This window comes from Lonchura striata, chromosome 5 (assembly GCF_046129695.1).
Source record: "Lonchura striata isolate bLonStr1 chromosome 5, bLonStr1.mat, whole genome shotgun sequence".
Lineage (NCBI taxonomy): Eukaryota > Metazoa > Chordata > Aves > Passeriformes > Estrildidae > Lonchura > Lonchura striata.
Genome location: NC_134607.1, coordinates 58,276,792 through 58,294,181, shown reverse-complemented (window position 1 = coordinate 58,294,181; position 17,390 = coordinate 58,276,792). Strand labels below are relative to the sequence as shown.

Sequence of the window (17,390 nt, the reverse complement as noted above, 5' to 3'; positions counted from 1 at the left end):
ATAGAGAAGACCACCACAACAGGTTAAGGCTTAAAGGCAGATTTTGAGTTCCAAGTCATTCCCAATTTGGGCAAATCGTTAACTCTGATGCTTCAGTTGGCTTCAGACTTAGTGGGATGCTGTGTGGGAACAAAAATTAGTACATGGGTGATAGCTGCTTAAAACTCTGAGCCAAAGTAGAAGAACTTCTAAGATTTCATTGCTAAGCAAGGAGAAGAACTATTCTATGTTGTCTGAAGAGTATTTGGAAGAAAAAAATTTTAAAGGTACGAAGTTTTCTCAGAAGGATTTAAAGCTCTGTTAACTGAAATGCTTAAAACTCAGATCAAATAATGGTAATACAGACTCTAAAGACAGGACACTGCAGAATTAATGGCTCTGTAACTCTGTCCTCCCTAGGAAGAGCACACAAGCTGTTTTACTCTGCCCTCTTTGGGGAAAGCATGGTAGTAAAAAAATGGTTGTGTGAAGGAGTGAAGTAAAATCCGTTGTTCATGCTGCTTCTGGTGGTCAAAGGAGAAAGCTATTTTTTTCTGAAAGGGGACATAAAATTAAGACTTCTCTCCTTTAACAGGGTGATCTCCTATTCTCAGTGTCTCAGAGTCACCCAGCAAACAGAAATCTTGGTAGAGCTCCTCAGAGACAGGGTCAGTTCTTGCTCAATACCCTGGAAAGTTTCAGAAATGCTTGCAGGTAAGGACAAGTCGGGAAGGTGTATGGGTGGGTGCTGTGTGTCCATGTCTGTCCATTCTTCTGTCCTCACAACTATGTTCCTCCACCCAGCCCCACCACAGAAATTTCACAGGTGAGTTCAGTGCATAGCATTGGTCAGTGAAACAGCAGAGGCAGGGGTATGTATTAATAGTGAAAATTTTATGACACCTGGGTATGTCTTCCATGAAATTTGTCAGGGACCTATCAGTTTATTTAATGACTTAGGGCTTTGAGAGACTGCTTGGAAATTCACCAAAACTGCTGATAATGTAAGAACTATTGGAAGGTATGTGTGAAACCAGATTCCTGTGCTATGTGGTGCCACTTCCAGAGGGGATTAACCATTTAACAAATGTCTATCTGCTCCAGATGCTGGCCTTGGATTTGCTTGTGTCTGTGACCTGTTACTGGAAGTGGGTTTATAGGCACCAACTGTACCTCTTTTGCTGGATCAGAGCTATCTGGCATCCTTAGCTGCACATCAGGCAGTGGTAGATGAGTTTGAGTATGAATCAGGATCAGGTTTAAGGATTTTCTAGTCAAATTCGTTTTTGCCTTGCATCACTTGAGTTGGCTGAGATAATTCAGTCAGAATCAGACATGCCTTTCTGCACTGACCCAGAGTCTTGGGGTTGTGTTAGAGGGCACTCATGGATTTTATATCAGCTAAATGATCCCTTGGCAGATTTTCACAAGGTTTGCTGTACTGTGCATTAGGCACTCTGGTATGGCTGAAAGCAAGTCTTGCCACACCAGGGCTTCCCACAGCACATGCTTTCTTCACAGAAATTAAGTCTTCCTTTCCCAGTGTGTACTGTTGTGCAACCTTGATGACTTGTAATAGCTTCACTCGAGGTAACAGAATGTGGTTGCCAAATTCCTCTGTTTCCAACTGATTGAGTGTTTGTGGGTCCTTTATTGTGAAAATTGTGATTAAAATGTAGTATCTCCTGGCTTCCTTTACAGAGTGAGGAGGTTTCATCTTTCCTCTGTTATCCACTGTGTGTTTATAGGTTAGCAGTGGAATTCCAGGGTGACTTCATGGCCCAAGAGAATGCTTTCACTGCCCCCAACTCTGAGAGCAAAGGCACACTAAGCAACTTTTCTGAGTTCCTGTTGAGGATTTGTGACAGTCTCTGCATCCCCATGGTCATGGTAGGATTTCTTTTAACTTGGTCTGTTGTATGGGTACCTGGAAAGGTGCTTTCAAGCACTGAGAGTGGGTTACACAAATGTTTTTTGGGGAAGAGGGCATGTCATGCAATTCACGAAGTTTCCATGTGGATGTCAGTGTCTTTCTTCCGACTGTGCAATTCCATAGCTTACCTACCGTGCTGTGGGATCCATTGCAGCTCCAGATGTGTCAGAAAATGAAGTGGAAATGCCTGAACTGTTGTTTCCCCTTCTGCCACTTTTTCAAAACTTGTCTGTGTCCCGGAGAGCTGCCATGGTTTACACCTGCAATTTCGTTTCTGTGCTTCTTCCCAGAAGGTACTGATGAGGCTGCCCAGTCTGCATGGGCAGTATTAAGCATTGTGCCTCAGTAAGGCCTGTGACATGATTTAAAAATACCGGTGGAGACTCATGAGTACTTTAGTGCTCCATACAAGTCTGTCCCTAAGACACTTCAAGCAGAATTGTCAAAACAATGGGACTTTTGTTGTGGTTCCTAACATTTAGTAAAGTTTGCCTGTGCTTTGTGGCAGGTGCAGTTGGATTCTTGCAGTTGTTAGGAGCTTGGAGATGTTTTGGTTGGTGTTTTCCTAACTAATCTCTTGGTAGGCAGCTGCAGTGGCACTGCTGTTCTCCTCCCTGACAGGAGGGTGCAGTGCATGTCCAGTTTGGCAAAGCTGGAGTCAGTGAGCTGTTTCTTGCTCATTGAACTTGGGTAAAAATTAATGGACTGTGAGAAAATTGTCCAGTGACCTTCAACAAGAGTGAGGTGAGTCATTCTGTTCTAAACAGTTCAGGGCTGGATTCTGTAGAGAGCTCAAATGCCTGTGTTTGCCGCTGCGCAGTGAATCACTGAAGCACAGGTGTTAACTGTTGCTGAAGTCAGCTGCACTTAAACATATATCCTGTGTTGTATAGGAGAATTATCCATCTGACCTGTAAAGCAGTAACTTGCAGGGCAATGTGGGCATTAGTGTCAGTCACTGTGTATTAAGGCCTAACTGGTTGCCTGCTGGAATCCAGGAGAAGTTTCTTGTCTGGTACAATGTCTTGCAGAGTTACCAGCACAGCTCATAGTGCTAGCAGGGGGAGTGTTAGTTGAATTCAAAGTACTCTGTGAGCTTCCTCTGCTGCCAGGCATTTTGGTGAAAGAACTGCTGCTCCATTTGTTTGGATTTAGAAACCTGACTTTCTGGGCAGGCAGGAGGCTGGAAGGAAGCTGCTGCCTTCAGTGTTTATAGCAACTTATGCACCTGATGTATTTGTGTTTCCACAGAGCTATCTGGAAAGGGCTGTCAGCCCGTCAGTGACGGAGGTTTTCATCTCAACACTCAATACCCTCTTTGCAGTGGTGCCAAGCATGCGGAATAAGTTCTCCAAGAAGCTGGGTATGAGGGTATTGTGAAATCATGTTCTCTGTGGTCTTAACTGGTAGAACTTGCTGCTACTGCATGTTACTGAGGCAATGAGCCTAACATTTGGACTTTATGTGGAGGATTCTATTACAAGTTTATATGAGTAGAGTGCATAGTCATGCTCAGCAGGATAGAAAAGTTATTTGGTCTAGCAATGATGATGGTACAGGTTTTATTTTGGATAAGAATGTTGTGTCAGATTTATCTTTTCCTCTGGAATAATTCAGAATTGAATTGGCTGTTCCTGTAGACAGGGATTATGCTGGAATTGTTGGTGGGATTTTACTATGTAGAAATCCTAGTTTAGTCTATGTATGCCTTATTCTTCACACATCAGAGAGGTGACATAGACAATTACTCTGTTCTAAACATGTGAAATGGGCAAATCCTCACTTCTCCTGAGAAAACAAATAAATCTCAGATACTTTCCTCACACCCAAACTTGGAGTAGTTTACTTTCTGAGAGGCAGCCTAATATATGTATTCTTACTTAGGTGGCTTGCCCTCTTCACCAGGCTTATATGATGTGTGGGGGTGGTTATGGGACCTGCCTACTCTTTTTGTCATCATGCATGTTCTGTGGTCCTTTGACATCTGTCTCGCTTTCTGTCTAGCATCTTCGTCCTTCATCCGACTGACACTGGAGCTCAAGGCCAGGTTTTGCTCTGTACAGAGGTATTATGATGTGTGCATTCTAAGTGAGCCAAAAATTTCCAGATGGAAAAGTAGATCATGCCTTATCTAATACACCTGATTAGGCAAGACAAGAGGCTGAAACACTTAAGAATGGTTGTGTCTTACTGAAAAATGTAAATGATTACTGACAATGGAAGAGCTGGATGTGGGAGAAGGGAGAAGCAGTTTGGTAGGGGATGGATGGATTTACACAGCATTGTGAGAATTCTGTGCTCTGTCGTGTGTTGCACAGATAGAGATAAAGCAGCCTGACTTGGGAGTTGTCATATGAGTGGGAGTTCTGAAGAGAAGTATCAGTAGCATCAGTTCCATCTGAGCTCTGGATTCATAAGCATTTACTACCACTGTTGTTCCTCATGGTGTGATAATATATTAGAAATGGGGGGAACGAGGGTAACTTCAGTAGCAGGCATTGCAAAAGATCTCCTGTAGTAGAGGCTATGATTTCTAGGTTGAGGAGTATTTGGGGACACTCTCTGAGGGTCTACAGAGATGTCTTATCTCCTCTTTCTTGTGACTGTACCTCATTAAAAAAGTAAACAAAACACACAGCACTCCTAGTCCAGTTTACTAGTGTGGAACTTTGAGTGGGGGATTTTTACCTGTGAATGGTGTGTGGTAGGAGTGGTTTAGGTTTTTGAACAGAGCACTGTGTTGTGCCAAGGGTGGTGTGTTACAGATGTCTGCTTATGTCCTGTTCTGCAAGGAAATGGTTGGAGAGAGAGAAATACCTGGAAATAGCTGTTCTCACCCTTTTAGTATTTTGGCATTCTTCAGTGTTCACCCCTGGCAATGTCATTGCTAAAAAATCTAAGTGTTGTTTGCCAGTGGAATCATGTATGGTAAGCTACCCTTAAGTATACCTCCCATTCTCTGCAGTGTTAGGGGTCCTGTTCTTGCAGGTCTCCCAGTGTAGACAAGGTGTGATGGTTGTGAGAGTACCTCCCTGTATTTACATTGGCCCAAGGTATGAACATGTTCAGTGTTGTTCCTGCACACACCCACCACATCTGTGAGCTGACAGTCCATTGGGAACTCATAATTTACATGGAAGCCAAGGTTGGCTCCTAGAGTCTTCTTGTGATGGGGCAGGTGCTTGTATGTGATCATTCAGTAAAATGAGGTTCTGGCAGACAGTGTGTTCTGGCAGATATGAGAAGTAAGAAGAGAATATTTCTAGCCTCCTTTACTGTATCTTTCTGCTCTTCTTCACAGTAATCCTGTCCTGAATCACACCTGTTCCAGCTTCCTCTGCAACTTATGCCTGAACCTTTACTCAGCCACAGAGAAGATGAGAACTTCTTCTCAGGAGGGCAAGTTTGGGGAAATAGAAAGATTGTTTCATTTAGTTTGAGGCACGGCCACCTTCTGTTTAGGCAACAGGTGGAAAAAAGAATTAGAAAAGGACAAAGGAGAAGGGAAGGGAGGACACACATAGCTTGATGGAGATATTTTTTTCTCCAGCTTATTTTTAAGCTGGTCAGCACAGAAAACACTCAGAAAATGCCTTTTGGGGAGTTTGGAACCCTACCTGAAGGAATGCATTTCATTTGCCTATGGTTTGTTTACACAGCTGCGCATGCTTAATTAAAACAAAATTACTTGCCACAGTGAAGTGGCATATCTGCATATTAAAGTAATTTTTCCCTCTGGTGTACTCTATAAAGCTTTCCTGTCTATACCGTAACTTTGCATAATTGATATGTCCCAAAGAAATGAGATGAAAGTTTCTGCATCAGAAAGGCCACTTTTCCCAGTAGCAGTGGTTGGTCACCATACAGACAGCATCAGCAAAGGGCTCGGAATCTCAAACAGAAGTGTATTTTCATCCTTAAAGCCAGCTCTGTTAAATCAGGTTGCACACCACTACTGATTGCCAAATCATAGAGGTGTGCTTGGTGTATGCAGACTGTGGAGTTGTTCCATAGACATTGCTGATCATTTCCTGCCTGCTTATATTTTTATTTCTAGAGCAGGAGATGTCTGAGCTCCTGCAGAAGGGTCTGCCTCAGTTAAACTACACCATTGCTGAAAGCCTTCTCCTCCTGTCTGAAACTCCTGAGCCATTCTTTTTGGATCAGTCTCTTTGCAGCCACCAGCACTGTTTCCTACTACTCTTATACTTTGCCTACACCTTCGGGGATAGGTAAGCCAAGACTATACAAAGCAAGTGGCCATTATAAACCACATATGTATTGGTGGGTAAAACATATCTGTTGTTACTGTTTCCACTCCAATCTCCTTCAATGCAGGTTTGTTCCAGATGCAGAATTATTTCTAGCTGTAAGAAATTTTCTCCTGTCAGCACAGGATCATGGAGACTGTCCCCCTCCACACATACTCAGAGCTGCACTTTACCTCCTTGCTGTCTGTCAGGACAAAGACAAAGCCCTGGACATGGTAAAAGATTTAATTCCGACCTCTTGGAGCCTTTTTGTTGAAACAAAGGTTTCTCCCCACTCGCATCAACCTTCTTGTAGAAAGTATTTTGGCATAAGTGGTGAGCAGTGAATGAGTGAAGGCTGTGCACTGCCTCTACACTCTGGAAAGTTAACTATGAAAATCCAAAGGGGAATATAGATTTGACAGAATAAACTTGTGCATGTGTGGGAAGTGTAACTGTGTTGGATAGGCTATGAATTCACATACAGAATATAATAAATTTCATAGCTCAGTCTCCCAAATACATCTCCAGCCTCTGCAGCAAGCTTTCTAGTGTTCCCATATGGCTTTTTGCTGCTGCACAGCTTTGAGCTCTGTTTAAAGCCTACAGGTTTCTTAGTCTTTGTGATGCAAATGGGCTTCACAAAATGATGTTTAGCTGATGTGTTTGATTGTCTACTGAAAAGGCAGTATGACTGTTTCTTGCAATAAAGCCTCATCACTTCAGGTGTTTTATATTCAGTATTAGTGATTATTTTGTTCTCTGTTTCACTTCCCCTTTCCTTCTTACCAGAGATCTTTGTCTACCATAAGACGGATCCTGGATAATCTTCCAGATCTGAGCTTGGTCTATGTCCATTGTCCTGTCCTGCTGAAATTCTTCCTGCACTACCCTGAACTCATGGGGAGATGTGGACACCAAGTCCTCCAACTCTGGTTTTCCTGGGAAGACTGCAAGCAGACTGAGGTTGAAGAAGCTGATTTTGGCTCATCTGATCAGCTGACCAGTGCTAACCCATTGCTTCCCATTCTGAAGAGCAATTCCAGCATTTTGCTTATTTTACTGGTATGTGGCTTTCACAAGGACGGGCTGCTATCTTGGCCCTGATTTTGAGGGCTTTTTGGTTCTTAAAGCTTTTAGAGATGTTACGAAACCAAGGGTTTTGATAGGAGGGGCCATGTGTGTATACACAGGCTTTCACCTGCCTGGGAAGCCTTATGTGAAAAATGGGACCTTGTATGTGTGTTATCTCTTTTTCTGTTGTCCGTCTACTGTGACAGGAAGGGATCCTCTGAGAGTTGGCTGGACAGGCATCTGAAGAGTTATGCTGATGTATATGTCATGAAAAATCCTATTCCTTCCTGTATCCAGATACACAGCTGGGTACTTCAGATTCTTCAGTGCCAGCCTTTGAAGAAGCTGTTTTGCAAATTTGAGAGCAAAGCTTTGCTACTCACGGATGAGAAGGGTATAATGAACAAGAACTTTGAAAAAGCAGTGTGCAGAGAACAGTTCTTGAGGGCACAGCTTTCTGTTTGTTTGAGGTTTTCATTTTGTCTCATTTTAACTGGAGACTCTTGTCAGAGAATTTTGAAGTATTCTTGAGTTTTCAGGACTGCAAATAACATGTTTTATTGCTCTTAAAAGATAAAATAAAAGCCTTGTGACAGGGAAAATTAATCAGTGCAGGAGAAAAAGGGGCCTTGAAGTAGCAGGCTAGTGTGTTTGCCTTTAGCTGGTGTAATGAGCTCTGTTAGCCCATGTAATGATGACACAGTCGTGTCCTGATGGCTGCTTAGAGGCCTTTTCTCACTTCCACTGTTCTCACCTTCCCATCACCCCTCCCCATCAGTGGCCTCTTGTCCCATGACTGTTGAGCCAGTCACATAGTAAATAATTGCTAACTTTTCCACAGAGGAACATGACACTTGCCTGTAAGTGCAAAAGCTAAGAGCTGTGATATTTCTCCTCCAGTCTGTTAGAGAAATTAAAACTAACTGCCATTGGGAAGGCAAACCCATGTCAGCAGATGGTAAAGAAGTGAGAGGAAGCAAGGCTTGACTCAGAGTGGGTATGCATTGGGCATTACAGAACATGTTTGCTCTGATGTAAGAGGCTCTAGCTGAATTTCAGTATCTGATGTTACTGAAATGACTGCCAGAAGGACTCTGACATAGGGCAGTTCTTTCTCAGTAGGGATGATATTGCAGAGTAGGTAACAACATCCAGGCATTTGATACCACTGCAGAGCATTAGTAAAAGTGAGCAATGAGTTTACCAATCAGGACAAATTAAGGAGGTGAGGTGTCCCATGAGGCTTGTCCACACTGCTACCTTTGGCAGTAGTTCTTGAACTTATCACTCCATAAACTGAAGCAGGTCTGTCAATAACACATAAATGATATCTCCATTGTAACAAAAGCTAAATGATGTCCATGTTGTAATAAGTCAGGCTTGGACAGTTCACCTTTCAGTTGTGGAAGAGTATAATCAATCTGAATTTAGATGGACTAATAAAACAGTGCAATATGCAGGGATAAATATACTGTCAGATGTAAAGAAAACTTATGAGATTAATAACATCAGCCTCAGAATGCACTAGTGGAGTGGAAGGGCCTCTGCATGGTACAGTGAAACAAAAATGAATGTCCTTCCAAGGATGACTTCTTTGCTTATCTGTTTTAAACAATTGCCTGGATTAGATATAACAGATGGTTAGTGAGTTCATCTGAGACCTTGAGCTTCTGGGTAGGAAGGAACTGATTAACATAATGGTGCATTTGCCAGGACCAGAAAGGCTATGGCCATAGGTTCATGTTATTTTGTGCTCTGTGTGTTCGTCTGGATGTGAATGTAGTCATGATGACATGCTGTCTGACTTGCCTTCTCCATGTTCCAGGTCTGAGGTGTTCTCTCAGAGAACAGAGACGTTAGATTACAATCCTGAATGTCATATGAAGCAGATCTATGTCAGCAGAGATAGCAGAGATGATTGTGCAGACATCTCCCAGCCCTTTATTTATGAAAGTCTCTGCTAGAGGCAGGAATTCAGCTCAGAACTAGAGCTTTTTCTGGCACAGCCAGCATGTTCTTAGCTTATTTGCTTTCCTTGGGTATGGGGTCCCACAGCCATTTTCTCTGCATCATGGGCATCTGGATGCATAACTGCTGTGTGATAGGGGAAGGCAGCTGGGAGAGGCAGCAAGCTGTCCAGGCAGGCTGTAGGCTCAGTTGCTGAGACCAGTTTCCTGTTTACCTCTTCAACTCTACCGTTGCAATGCAGTAGCCAGGACTACTGCTGGAAGAGAAGAAAGGTTGTGCTGACCTAATATGTGTTGAGATGGTCATATTATATCAGCACTACCAGGCATTTTCTGTCTGATATTTAAACAACTGCCTCCTGTACGTGCTGTGCAAGCGAATTTGATGTTATGTACCTCAACATGAAGACTATGCCCAAGTTAAGCCTACTGGCTTGGGATTCAGCTCAGAGACTCCAGACAGAGCCCTGTAGTCAAGCGGCAGGCTTGTGAACTTTGTACATGACTCTCCCCTTCCTGTGATCGATTGCTTGCCCAGCTTATATATGTTTCATGCAGTTTAGTTATGTTACTACTGCATATACAAGGCTGCCAGCCTTTTGAAAGTTAGGAACTATGAACTGACTCATAAGCTTGATTTTAGACAAGCATCTTTAATGTGCAAGCTGATTTTTCAAAAAACAAGGAGAGCAGAGGTGCCAGAGATTCTGTTCTCTTGTTTAGGTCTCCCTTGTCTAAAACTGTGACCTTAAATGTATGATACCCTTACACTTACAGAGCCAAATCATTCTTTAAATGGGATTTTACTCAGAGGTGCCTAACAGACATGAGTCCTTCTGCTTTATTCAGTTCTCTATTTAATGAGGACATACTTAATAGTGCTTTATTAGGCTGTTTCCCAAGGCACCAGATTAGCATAATGGTATTAAATAGCGGTGGCTTCTACCTAATCTGAGTAGAAAGGTAATGTGTTTGTTTCTTCCTGTGCAGGACCTGGTCTGCTCAAGCTCTGTGGAAGTGGCTTGGAAGGTGTTGATGACTCTAAGGACCTTTCTGGAAAGAAATGAGGATGTTCTTGTCTGTGATCTGCTTCGGAGCCGATTTTTACAGATTCTGCAGCAGCTTCTGGTAGAGAGCAGCTCAGCCACCCTACAAGGTGACCTCACCTCTCTGACTTGGTCTTGCTGTAAGATTAACTAGCTGTAGGGACACAGTCTGGGATAAAGTGGTTTTGGACTGCTGATGTAGCTTCAGTACTTACCTGCATAAGGAAATTTATGGACAGAACTGTACTAATTTAGTTCCCTTTTTCAGAGATTCATTTTGAAGTGAGAGCCTTTTTTCTCATTTAGGTTGCTCTGGATTCAAACTGTGATTGCTAAACCAAGGCAAGGTTCTTTTATGCTGATGTCAGTGTTGAAATGGAGATCTGTGCTGGTAAATCTTCCTGCTTGAATAGGGGCCCAAGTGGTGGCTGAAAGATGTCCTCCTTTTTGCCTGTTCTTTGTGTGAAACAGCTGGATGTGCCTGAGTATACACAGTTCCCAGGACACGGAAACCAGGAGCAAGGATTGAATAATTCATTATATTGATCGCCAAACTGGGACTGTGGTATCACCAGATCTTATAACTGTTAAATCTCTCAAAGGGAGCAAGGCTGTGACTGGGGAAATCCCTATTTTCTTTACTACCCCATCTGTTGGGGTACCCGAGAAAGGTGCTATGCAAACCGTTCTGTGAGCTTGAACTGAAAGAGGGAGCAGCACTAGGATGTCCTTGGCTCCTTTAGGATTGGGAGTTAGCACAACTTCTACTTGTTCCTGAGGGGGCCACTGATGCTTTTAACAGCTTTCCTATGTTTCAAGTGTTTTTTTTGTGCAGCAGTTGGGATGGAGATAACAAGCAGGAAAGCGTTTTTGCCTTACCTCCAGCAAAGTCAGTAGTCTGGAGGAGGGGCATCAAAAGCAGGAGCATGATAGAGCATGCGGCTACAAGGTTTGCTAGATCTGATCTTGTTTGGAGTTGTGCACATTTGAACTTGTGTGTCCTTTTGCTGCTAATCTAGGGGTGCCAGGAACTGTGGGGAGGCAAAGTATCCATTTCCTGTAGGGAGTCAGATGTATTCCTCCAAACCACTCACTGGTGATGGAGGTAGGACACCGAGCTATAGGAGCTTTTGCAAGATTTCAGCCCTTCTGCTGCTGCTAATACACATAGCTCTTCTTTGTACTGCATCTTGAACTTGTTAAGTGATATCCTGGCAACCCATCCATAAAGTCAAACACCAGATGTACTCTGGAGACAGACTTCCTTTTCTCCCAGCACACAGACAGCTCTCTGTGAGGTCTAGGGTAGTTAAGTCCAGTCCTGCATCCCTATTCAAACAGTAGACTGATTTTAGACAAGAAAGAGGCCCAACAGTGGGACTCCATCAGGAATATGTTAACATTAAAGACACCCATAAATGTTTCGTCCTCAAAAGTGAAGACTCTAGAGCCTTTGTGAAAATGTTCACTGGAGCAACAGATAGTTGCTTGCTGTAGGTATGGCGGTATACAATACAAAACCTTTAACCCTTTACAGCACTGCAAAAAAGTGAATAGTAGGGAGAGAATTGCCCTGGAGTGTTGGTGGTCTAGGTAGCCCCATTTTCCTTACATACAGGCCTGCTGTGTGGGGTTCTCACTTCTGTCTCTGCCCTTCCTTATGGGATAGAATGGATGGAATTTTTCCAGCCTCACAAGATGGAAGAGAACAAATGCTGTGCAGCTGGGCTGCTGTCAAAAGTGTAGCAGTGATGGTCAAGTGGGCAGGAAGGGAGCTGACTAGAAAGGGCTAATGACTTCTAGTTTATTAGCAGTATCATTTTCAAAGTGTAAGGAACATGCTCCCTGCATAGCTCATGATGGGTGTGAATGACCCTAGCCTTTTTTCCCCCCTTCTTTAGTTGCTCCTAAAATGGTGTTGGCATGATTCAGGTGTGACTCGGGCCAAGCCAGAGTGACAGAAAGGGGACCTGATCCAGAGGGGACTGTAGAGATGAGAATGAAGTTGGGGCTCTATGTGTGTGTCCTTATTCTGGAGCCAGAAAATTAACAATTCCTGGCACGCTTTAAGGTACAACAGTTTGGAGTTCACTGACAAGCTAAGCTGTCTGTGTCCTTCTTAGCTAACAGGAACCTGCCTATTTTGCTGAACCTTCTTTTCCTGGTGCAGCTGCGAAGCAAGGGCATAAGGGAGCTGGACAGCACAGACTTCAAGCTGCTTCACCAGGGTGAGTATGTGCATCCATCTTCTCCCAGGAAAGTATTTGTTAATAGTATTTGTAATAATAGGATTAGGGGTTTGCTCTTTGTCTTTTGAGAGAAGATTGACCTTGCATTATATTAATGTTTGCTTTGAGATGCTTTCATAGCCAGAGCCTTGTAAAGAGTTGTGGTAACTAATTCAATTAACAAGACCCAGGTTCTCTTCCTCTTGCTTTTACAACACTTTTTTTTTTTTGTCTGAAACCTCACAAGGTGGCCAAAGTATTCCCCTGACCATGACATGATTTTGGGGTCAGTGACTGTTGTTGGTTTGGCACATGACTGCATGGCTGGTGTGCTTCCTGAATCACCCTTTCCTGTCCATTCTTGCTATAACAGTCTTCTGGGATTCAGGCCACAGTCTTGTTCTGTTAATCAGCTATGAGAAAACAGCAGTCTAGTGAAAATGGGCTTTCCTTGGAATGTGAATCCAGAGAATATGGCCCCCAACCATCTGCAGGGCTTGCCCACTCTATCCCAAAGATAGAAGAGCAGGCTGTGTTTGTTTGCCATACCATAACCTACTACCTTGTCTGGCAATCCTTACTTGGTGACTTCTGCCTTCTTACTTGGCCGTTGGAGGTTCATATAGGCTGTGAAAAAAGAATAGATACTAGGAGGAAAATTCTGCTGATCCATCCTCTCATCTCTTCCCTGCTCTGACAAATTGGTTTCTCCAGCAGACTTTGAAGGACTATCCCCTTCAGTTTGAAATGTTTCATACCTCAGGTCTGCCTGTGTTGGCCTTGTAAAGAAGCAGTGTTTCTCAGACAGTCATCAGCTGTGGGAACTGGGGGTGTGGAAGAACCATGCCCTCTTGATGCCAGCCTTTTTAGCTGCTGTGATTTTAGAACACAGCTCAGCTTCTCCCAGGAGTCACAAGCCTCTTTGCTCTTGCTTTTTGCTTTGTATTTTTCTGCACAACTCTCTCCCTACCTCAGCCACCCTGTTTATTTGCCCCTTGGCCTCCAGACTGTGTTCTCTAGGGGTGGATATGCAAGACACTCTTCTCTAATGAGGCTTATTAGATGGAAGGGCATGGTGCATGTTTTTTGAGAATTGCTTACTCAAATTGTAAGCTCTCCAAAAGATCTCTGATGGCAGTTTTACTGAGTCCTGCAGTCCTGGGTTTCCCTCCCTAACTCTTACTAAACATTATTGGTAAGTGTTTGGTGGTTACAACAAATATGACATTTTACTCCTAGTGTGAGCAAAGTTGGTGAGAATGGAGGAACACAGTTCTCCATGACTTTCCCCAGTTTGGTCACCATGAGAGAGACAGTCACATTGTTGTTTATACTTGCTCTAGTACTAGAATCAAACTCACATTGTGGAAACAGATAACTCACACTGCAGTTTTTTTCACTGTGGAAACAGATAACCTAAAGTCTGTTGCTCTAGGATTCATTACTGCCTGATGTGATATATGCACTCTAATGCACCTTCTTCAATTCCCCTCCCCACTTTGTACTCATCCTCCAGTGCACTGTCCTGTCTAAAGCAAACACTGTAGCTTTGTCTGTGCTATGCTCTGTTTATTTTCACTTTGTTTGAATTCCCTCCCCACTGAGTGACTTCTTTCATTTGCTGAGGTGCTCTGTTAAGTTGGTGTCCTTGTTACACCTGTCCTTCTGTTTCTAGTCTGTAATCTCTGTGGGAAATGCAAGCCAAGGGACACTGACCTCCTGCAGCCATCCTTGAATTTTCTGTACTGGAGCCTTCATCAGACAACACCTTGCAGTCAACAGAGAGGTGAGGGAAGATTGTATTGATTGCTAAGTTAAATTCAGTGTCATTGTAGCTTAACAATCAGACTGTATTCTAACTGTTTTAGCAGATAAAGTGGATGTTTCCCCATCCAGACACAGCATTATAATTAAAGACCATTTTGTATTTTGGATGAGATTTTTTAGGTTGAGGAGTTTGGTTTTGTTGCCTTCTGATGATTCAAGAATTGGCTGCTGAAAAACAGAATCACTGTATTTTTCTTATTCATAAACACAGCAATGGGCCTTTTCAGCCTAGCTTGAAATATCCTGCTATTGTCATAGTTAAAAAAAAAAATTAAGCAATACTAGGGAAAAGCTCTAACTGACTTTCCTATTGTGTTGTTAGCTGATTAGCTGGCTGAGCAGTTGCTTCTGCTCTGGGAGATGAGTAGCTGGACAGCCTTATTCAGATGAGCTGTGGCAGCTGGGCTACCTTGCTGAAGCAGGGATGTGCTCTGCACTTCTGTTGTGCTTGTCAAGCTGGTTTAACCTGTGCCATCCCATCACCCTCTCTGATTGTTTCTCTCATGCAGCAGTGGCTGTGCTGCTCTCCAATGTGTCCTTGCTAGAACTCCTGCAGAAGGTTTTGGAATGCACCTGGCTGTGGTCCTCTCCTTCCAGACCTGCCTGCCTGTCATCTGAGGATGCCTTGCTGTGCTCTGGATGGCTGTTGGTAGCATCCCTTTTGCTTTATCAGCATCGCTACAATACTGAGGTTAGAACCACTCTAGTGTTCAGAGTCAGCACATGGATAAACCTTAAAAATAAATATGTGTGTATATATATATATATATATATATATATATATATATATGAAAGTATTTTGCTTTGGCCTGTAATCTGATTGTGTTGATTTCTCTTTTGTTATTGTCCACAAGTTAAGTTATTCCCTGCTGCACCTCTCCAGCAGGACTGGAAGCTAGCATGTCCCTGAAGGTCTGAGACACAAATCATTCAAGAGTTAGAGGGGCGCAAATCCTGTAGGAAGAAGTGCATTCCCAGCCTCCCTGATCTAAATCACTTTCCTCTTCAGGACAGAGCAAAATACATTTTAAAACCTTTTTCAAGGGAAGACTGGGGGGTGAAAGGCACAACGCCCATGTTGTAAACAGCTTTTTTTGTTACTAAAATGATCAATAGTGGAATAGAACCTATTATTGGCAAGTAAGTGTTCAATATTAGCAAGCTCTTACGAATGTGGGCAGCTGTCATTGTATTTGGTGCTTTGCAGTCTAATAAGACATCTAAACTGGAGTTGTCAGCTATTAATGGAATTACAACTTTGAAGGAAGCATTTTCCAATGCAAATACAAAGGAAAATACTTCCTTTTGAAGTATCTACCCAGACCTCTCTTGATATGGAGTTATGATTGGCTCTGCACATTTGGAAATATCTCTGGAAATATCAGAGAGGATGTCATGAGTTGTGAGCTCTGCTGTTGCAGTTATGCCCAGCAGAGTATGCTGTCTGGGAGTTGGTACAGCTGTTTACAGATGATAAAATCACATTAAGGACATGGATACATGTGCACAGAAAAGCAAGAGTTGGATTTCTAATGCTTAGGGAAGATTATTCCAGAAGACCAGCCCAGACCAAGTTTTCACCCATTACTTTGTCAGCCCGCAACCTCTGCTTAGGGCTTAGAGCATGATACTTGTACAGACTGTCAGCTGTGGGAATGCAGCCTGGTCCTGCTCTGTGAGCTGCTAAGTACAGCGTGCCTTCTCAGTTTCTCAGTCAGGGCTGTGTCTGGTGCTGTGCCAGTTCCCAAATGATGTTCTAGTGTCAAATGTCAAGTATTGAGCTTCATCTTCTGGGAGTGATGCTCTCAGCTTGTATTGATCCTTGAAGTACAATCATTTAGCAGCTTATAAGGCTGTTGCTTGGTTTTATCAATACCACTGGCTTGACTTGCTATGATATACAACTCAGAAATGTTTTTGCATCAGAGATGAGGAGAGAAACTACAGATACAGCTGGGAAGTGGAAATGGTTCAAGACTGCTTCAATGTTTCTAATCTTCAGCATTTCTAATTGTCAGTGTTTCTAATCTTCTGCTGAAGGGGAAGAAGCAGAAGAGTCACTTTTGCTTCTTTCTGCTGTTCAGTGTAGCTAGAGCTGAACAAAGTATCCTGGAGACTCTCATAAGAGCAACTTTGTGGCTGTGAATGTGACCTGATGACGGGCTGTCTCCCTGAGCCTGCAGTTTTTTAGAGGAGAGCAGTGGCTTCAAGAAATGGCCACATTCATCTCAGGCTGATGTTAATAGTGAGGATTTGTCTGGCCATAGCCAACTTACATTTTAACTGTGTTACTGCTGGCTTTACCCTGTGAATAAACAGGGCTCATGGATGGCAGGCTATTAGATACTTTGGCTTGTCAGCTCTAAGATGAGTAGCCACTGCCACCATGTTGCAGGAGCTACTTGTAGTTCTCTGTGGAATATTTCTCTCTTCAGAGAGTATTTAAAGGAATCAGCCCTGTGATCCTTATGCCTGCCTTCCTATATCAACTCTCTGTCTTGTTGAGGAGTTCAAACCCTTCTGGTGTTCTCTGAGGCTTCATGCCCTTGCTCTTGAATGGCTGTTCTTTGAAGGAAACAATGTATTGCAGATTTCCCTCTCAAGCTGACCTTTCCTGTTTCGCTTAGTTCCCAAGTCCCTAAACTCCTCTGCCACTTTCACCCATGCAATAGTTCTTATTCCTGGGCTCTTGGCAGGCCCTAGCTCCAGCAGACAAGGGCAGCTTCTGGCCACTGCTGGTTTTTGACTGCCTGGCTCCTCAGTCTTGCTGCCTGGCTCTGTGGCTAAGATAGAGGCACCTTGGTGGTGGCTGTTTCTGCCATTTCATATACTTGGCAGGCTGGCAGCCACATGCCAGAGGTCCTGCAGGGAGCAGTGAGAACAAGACTGTGGTTGGAAGCTGTGCAGCTCAGACTAGTGGTGAGTGAAACATAAGGGTCCAATGATGTAACTCTCCCTTCTGTGTCAGCCTCCTGAAACCCTGTTGCTGTTCCCTCGGTTTTCAGTGGTCATCATAGGGTTCTGTCTAAGAACTAGAAGTACATAATGGAGCCTTCTAGCTGTTCCAAACCAGCACCACTTTTTTT

At 43.4% G+C, this 17,390-nt stretch overlaps 1 protein-coding gene across 1 annotated transcript in view; it reads left to right on the top strand.

The window, feature by feature from the left end:
- MEI1 (meiotic double-stranded break formation protein 1) overlaps positions 1-17,390 on the top strand; it is a 38,547-nt gene that overhangs the window by 14,828 nt on the left and 6,329 nt on the right. The window contains exons 13-24 of the mRNA XM_077783622.1: positions 575-693; positions 1,728-1,869; positions 3,164-3,275; positions 3,917-3,977; positions 5,214-5,311; positions 5,970-6,144; positions 6,251-6,398; positions 6,955-7,227; positions 10,194-10,359; positions 12,373-12,477; positions 14,153-14,263; positions 14,814-14,995. Of these exons, the coding sequence (XP_077639748.1) occupies positions 575-693; positions 1,728-1,869; positions 3,164-3,275; positions 3,917-3,977; positions 5,214-5,311; positions 5,970-6,144; positions 6,251-6,398; positions 6,955-7,227; positions 10,194-10,359; positions 12,373-12,477; positions 14,153-14,263; positions 14,814-14,995 (1,692 nt within the window). The remainder of the gene's footprint in view (positions 1-574; positions 694-1,727; positions 1,870-3,163; positions 3,276-3,916; positions 3,978-5,213; positions 5,312-5,969; positions 6,145-6,250; positions 6,399-6,954; positions 7,228-10,193; positions 10,360-12,372; positions 12,478-14,152; positions 14,264-14,813; positions 14,996-17,390) is intronic.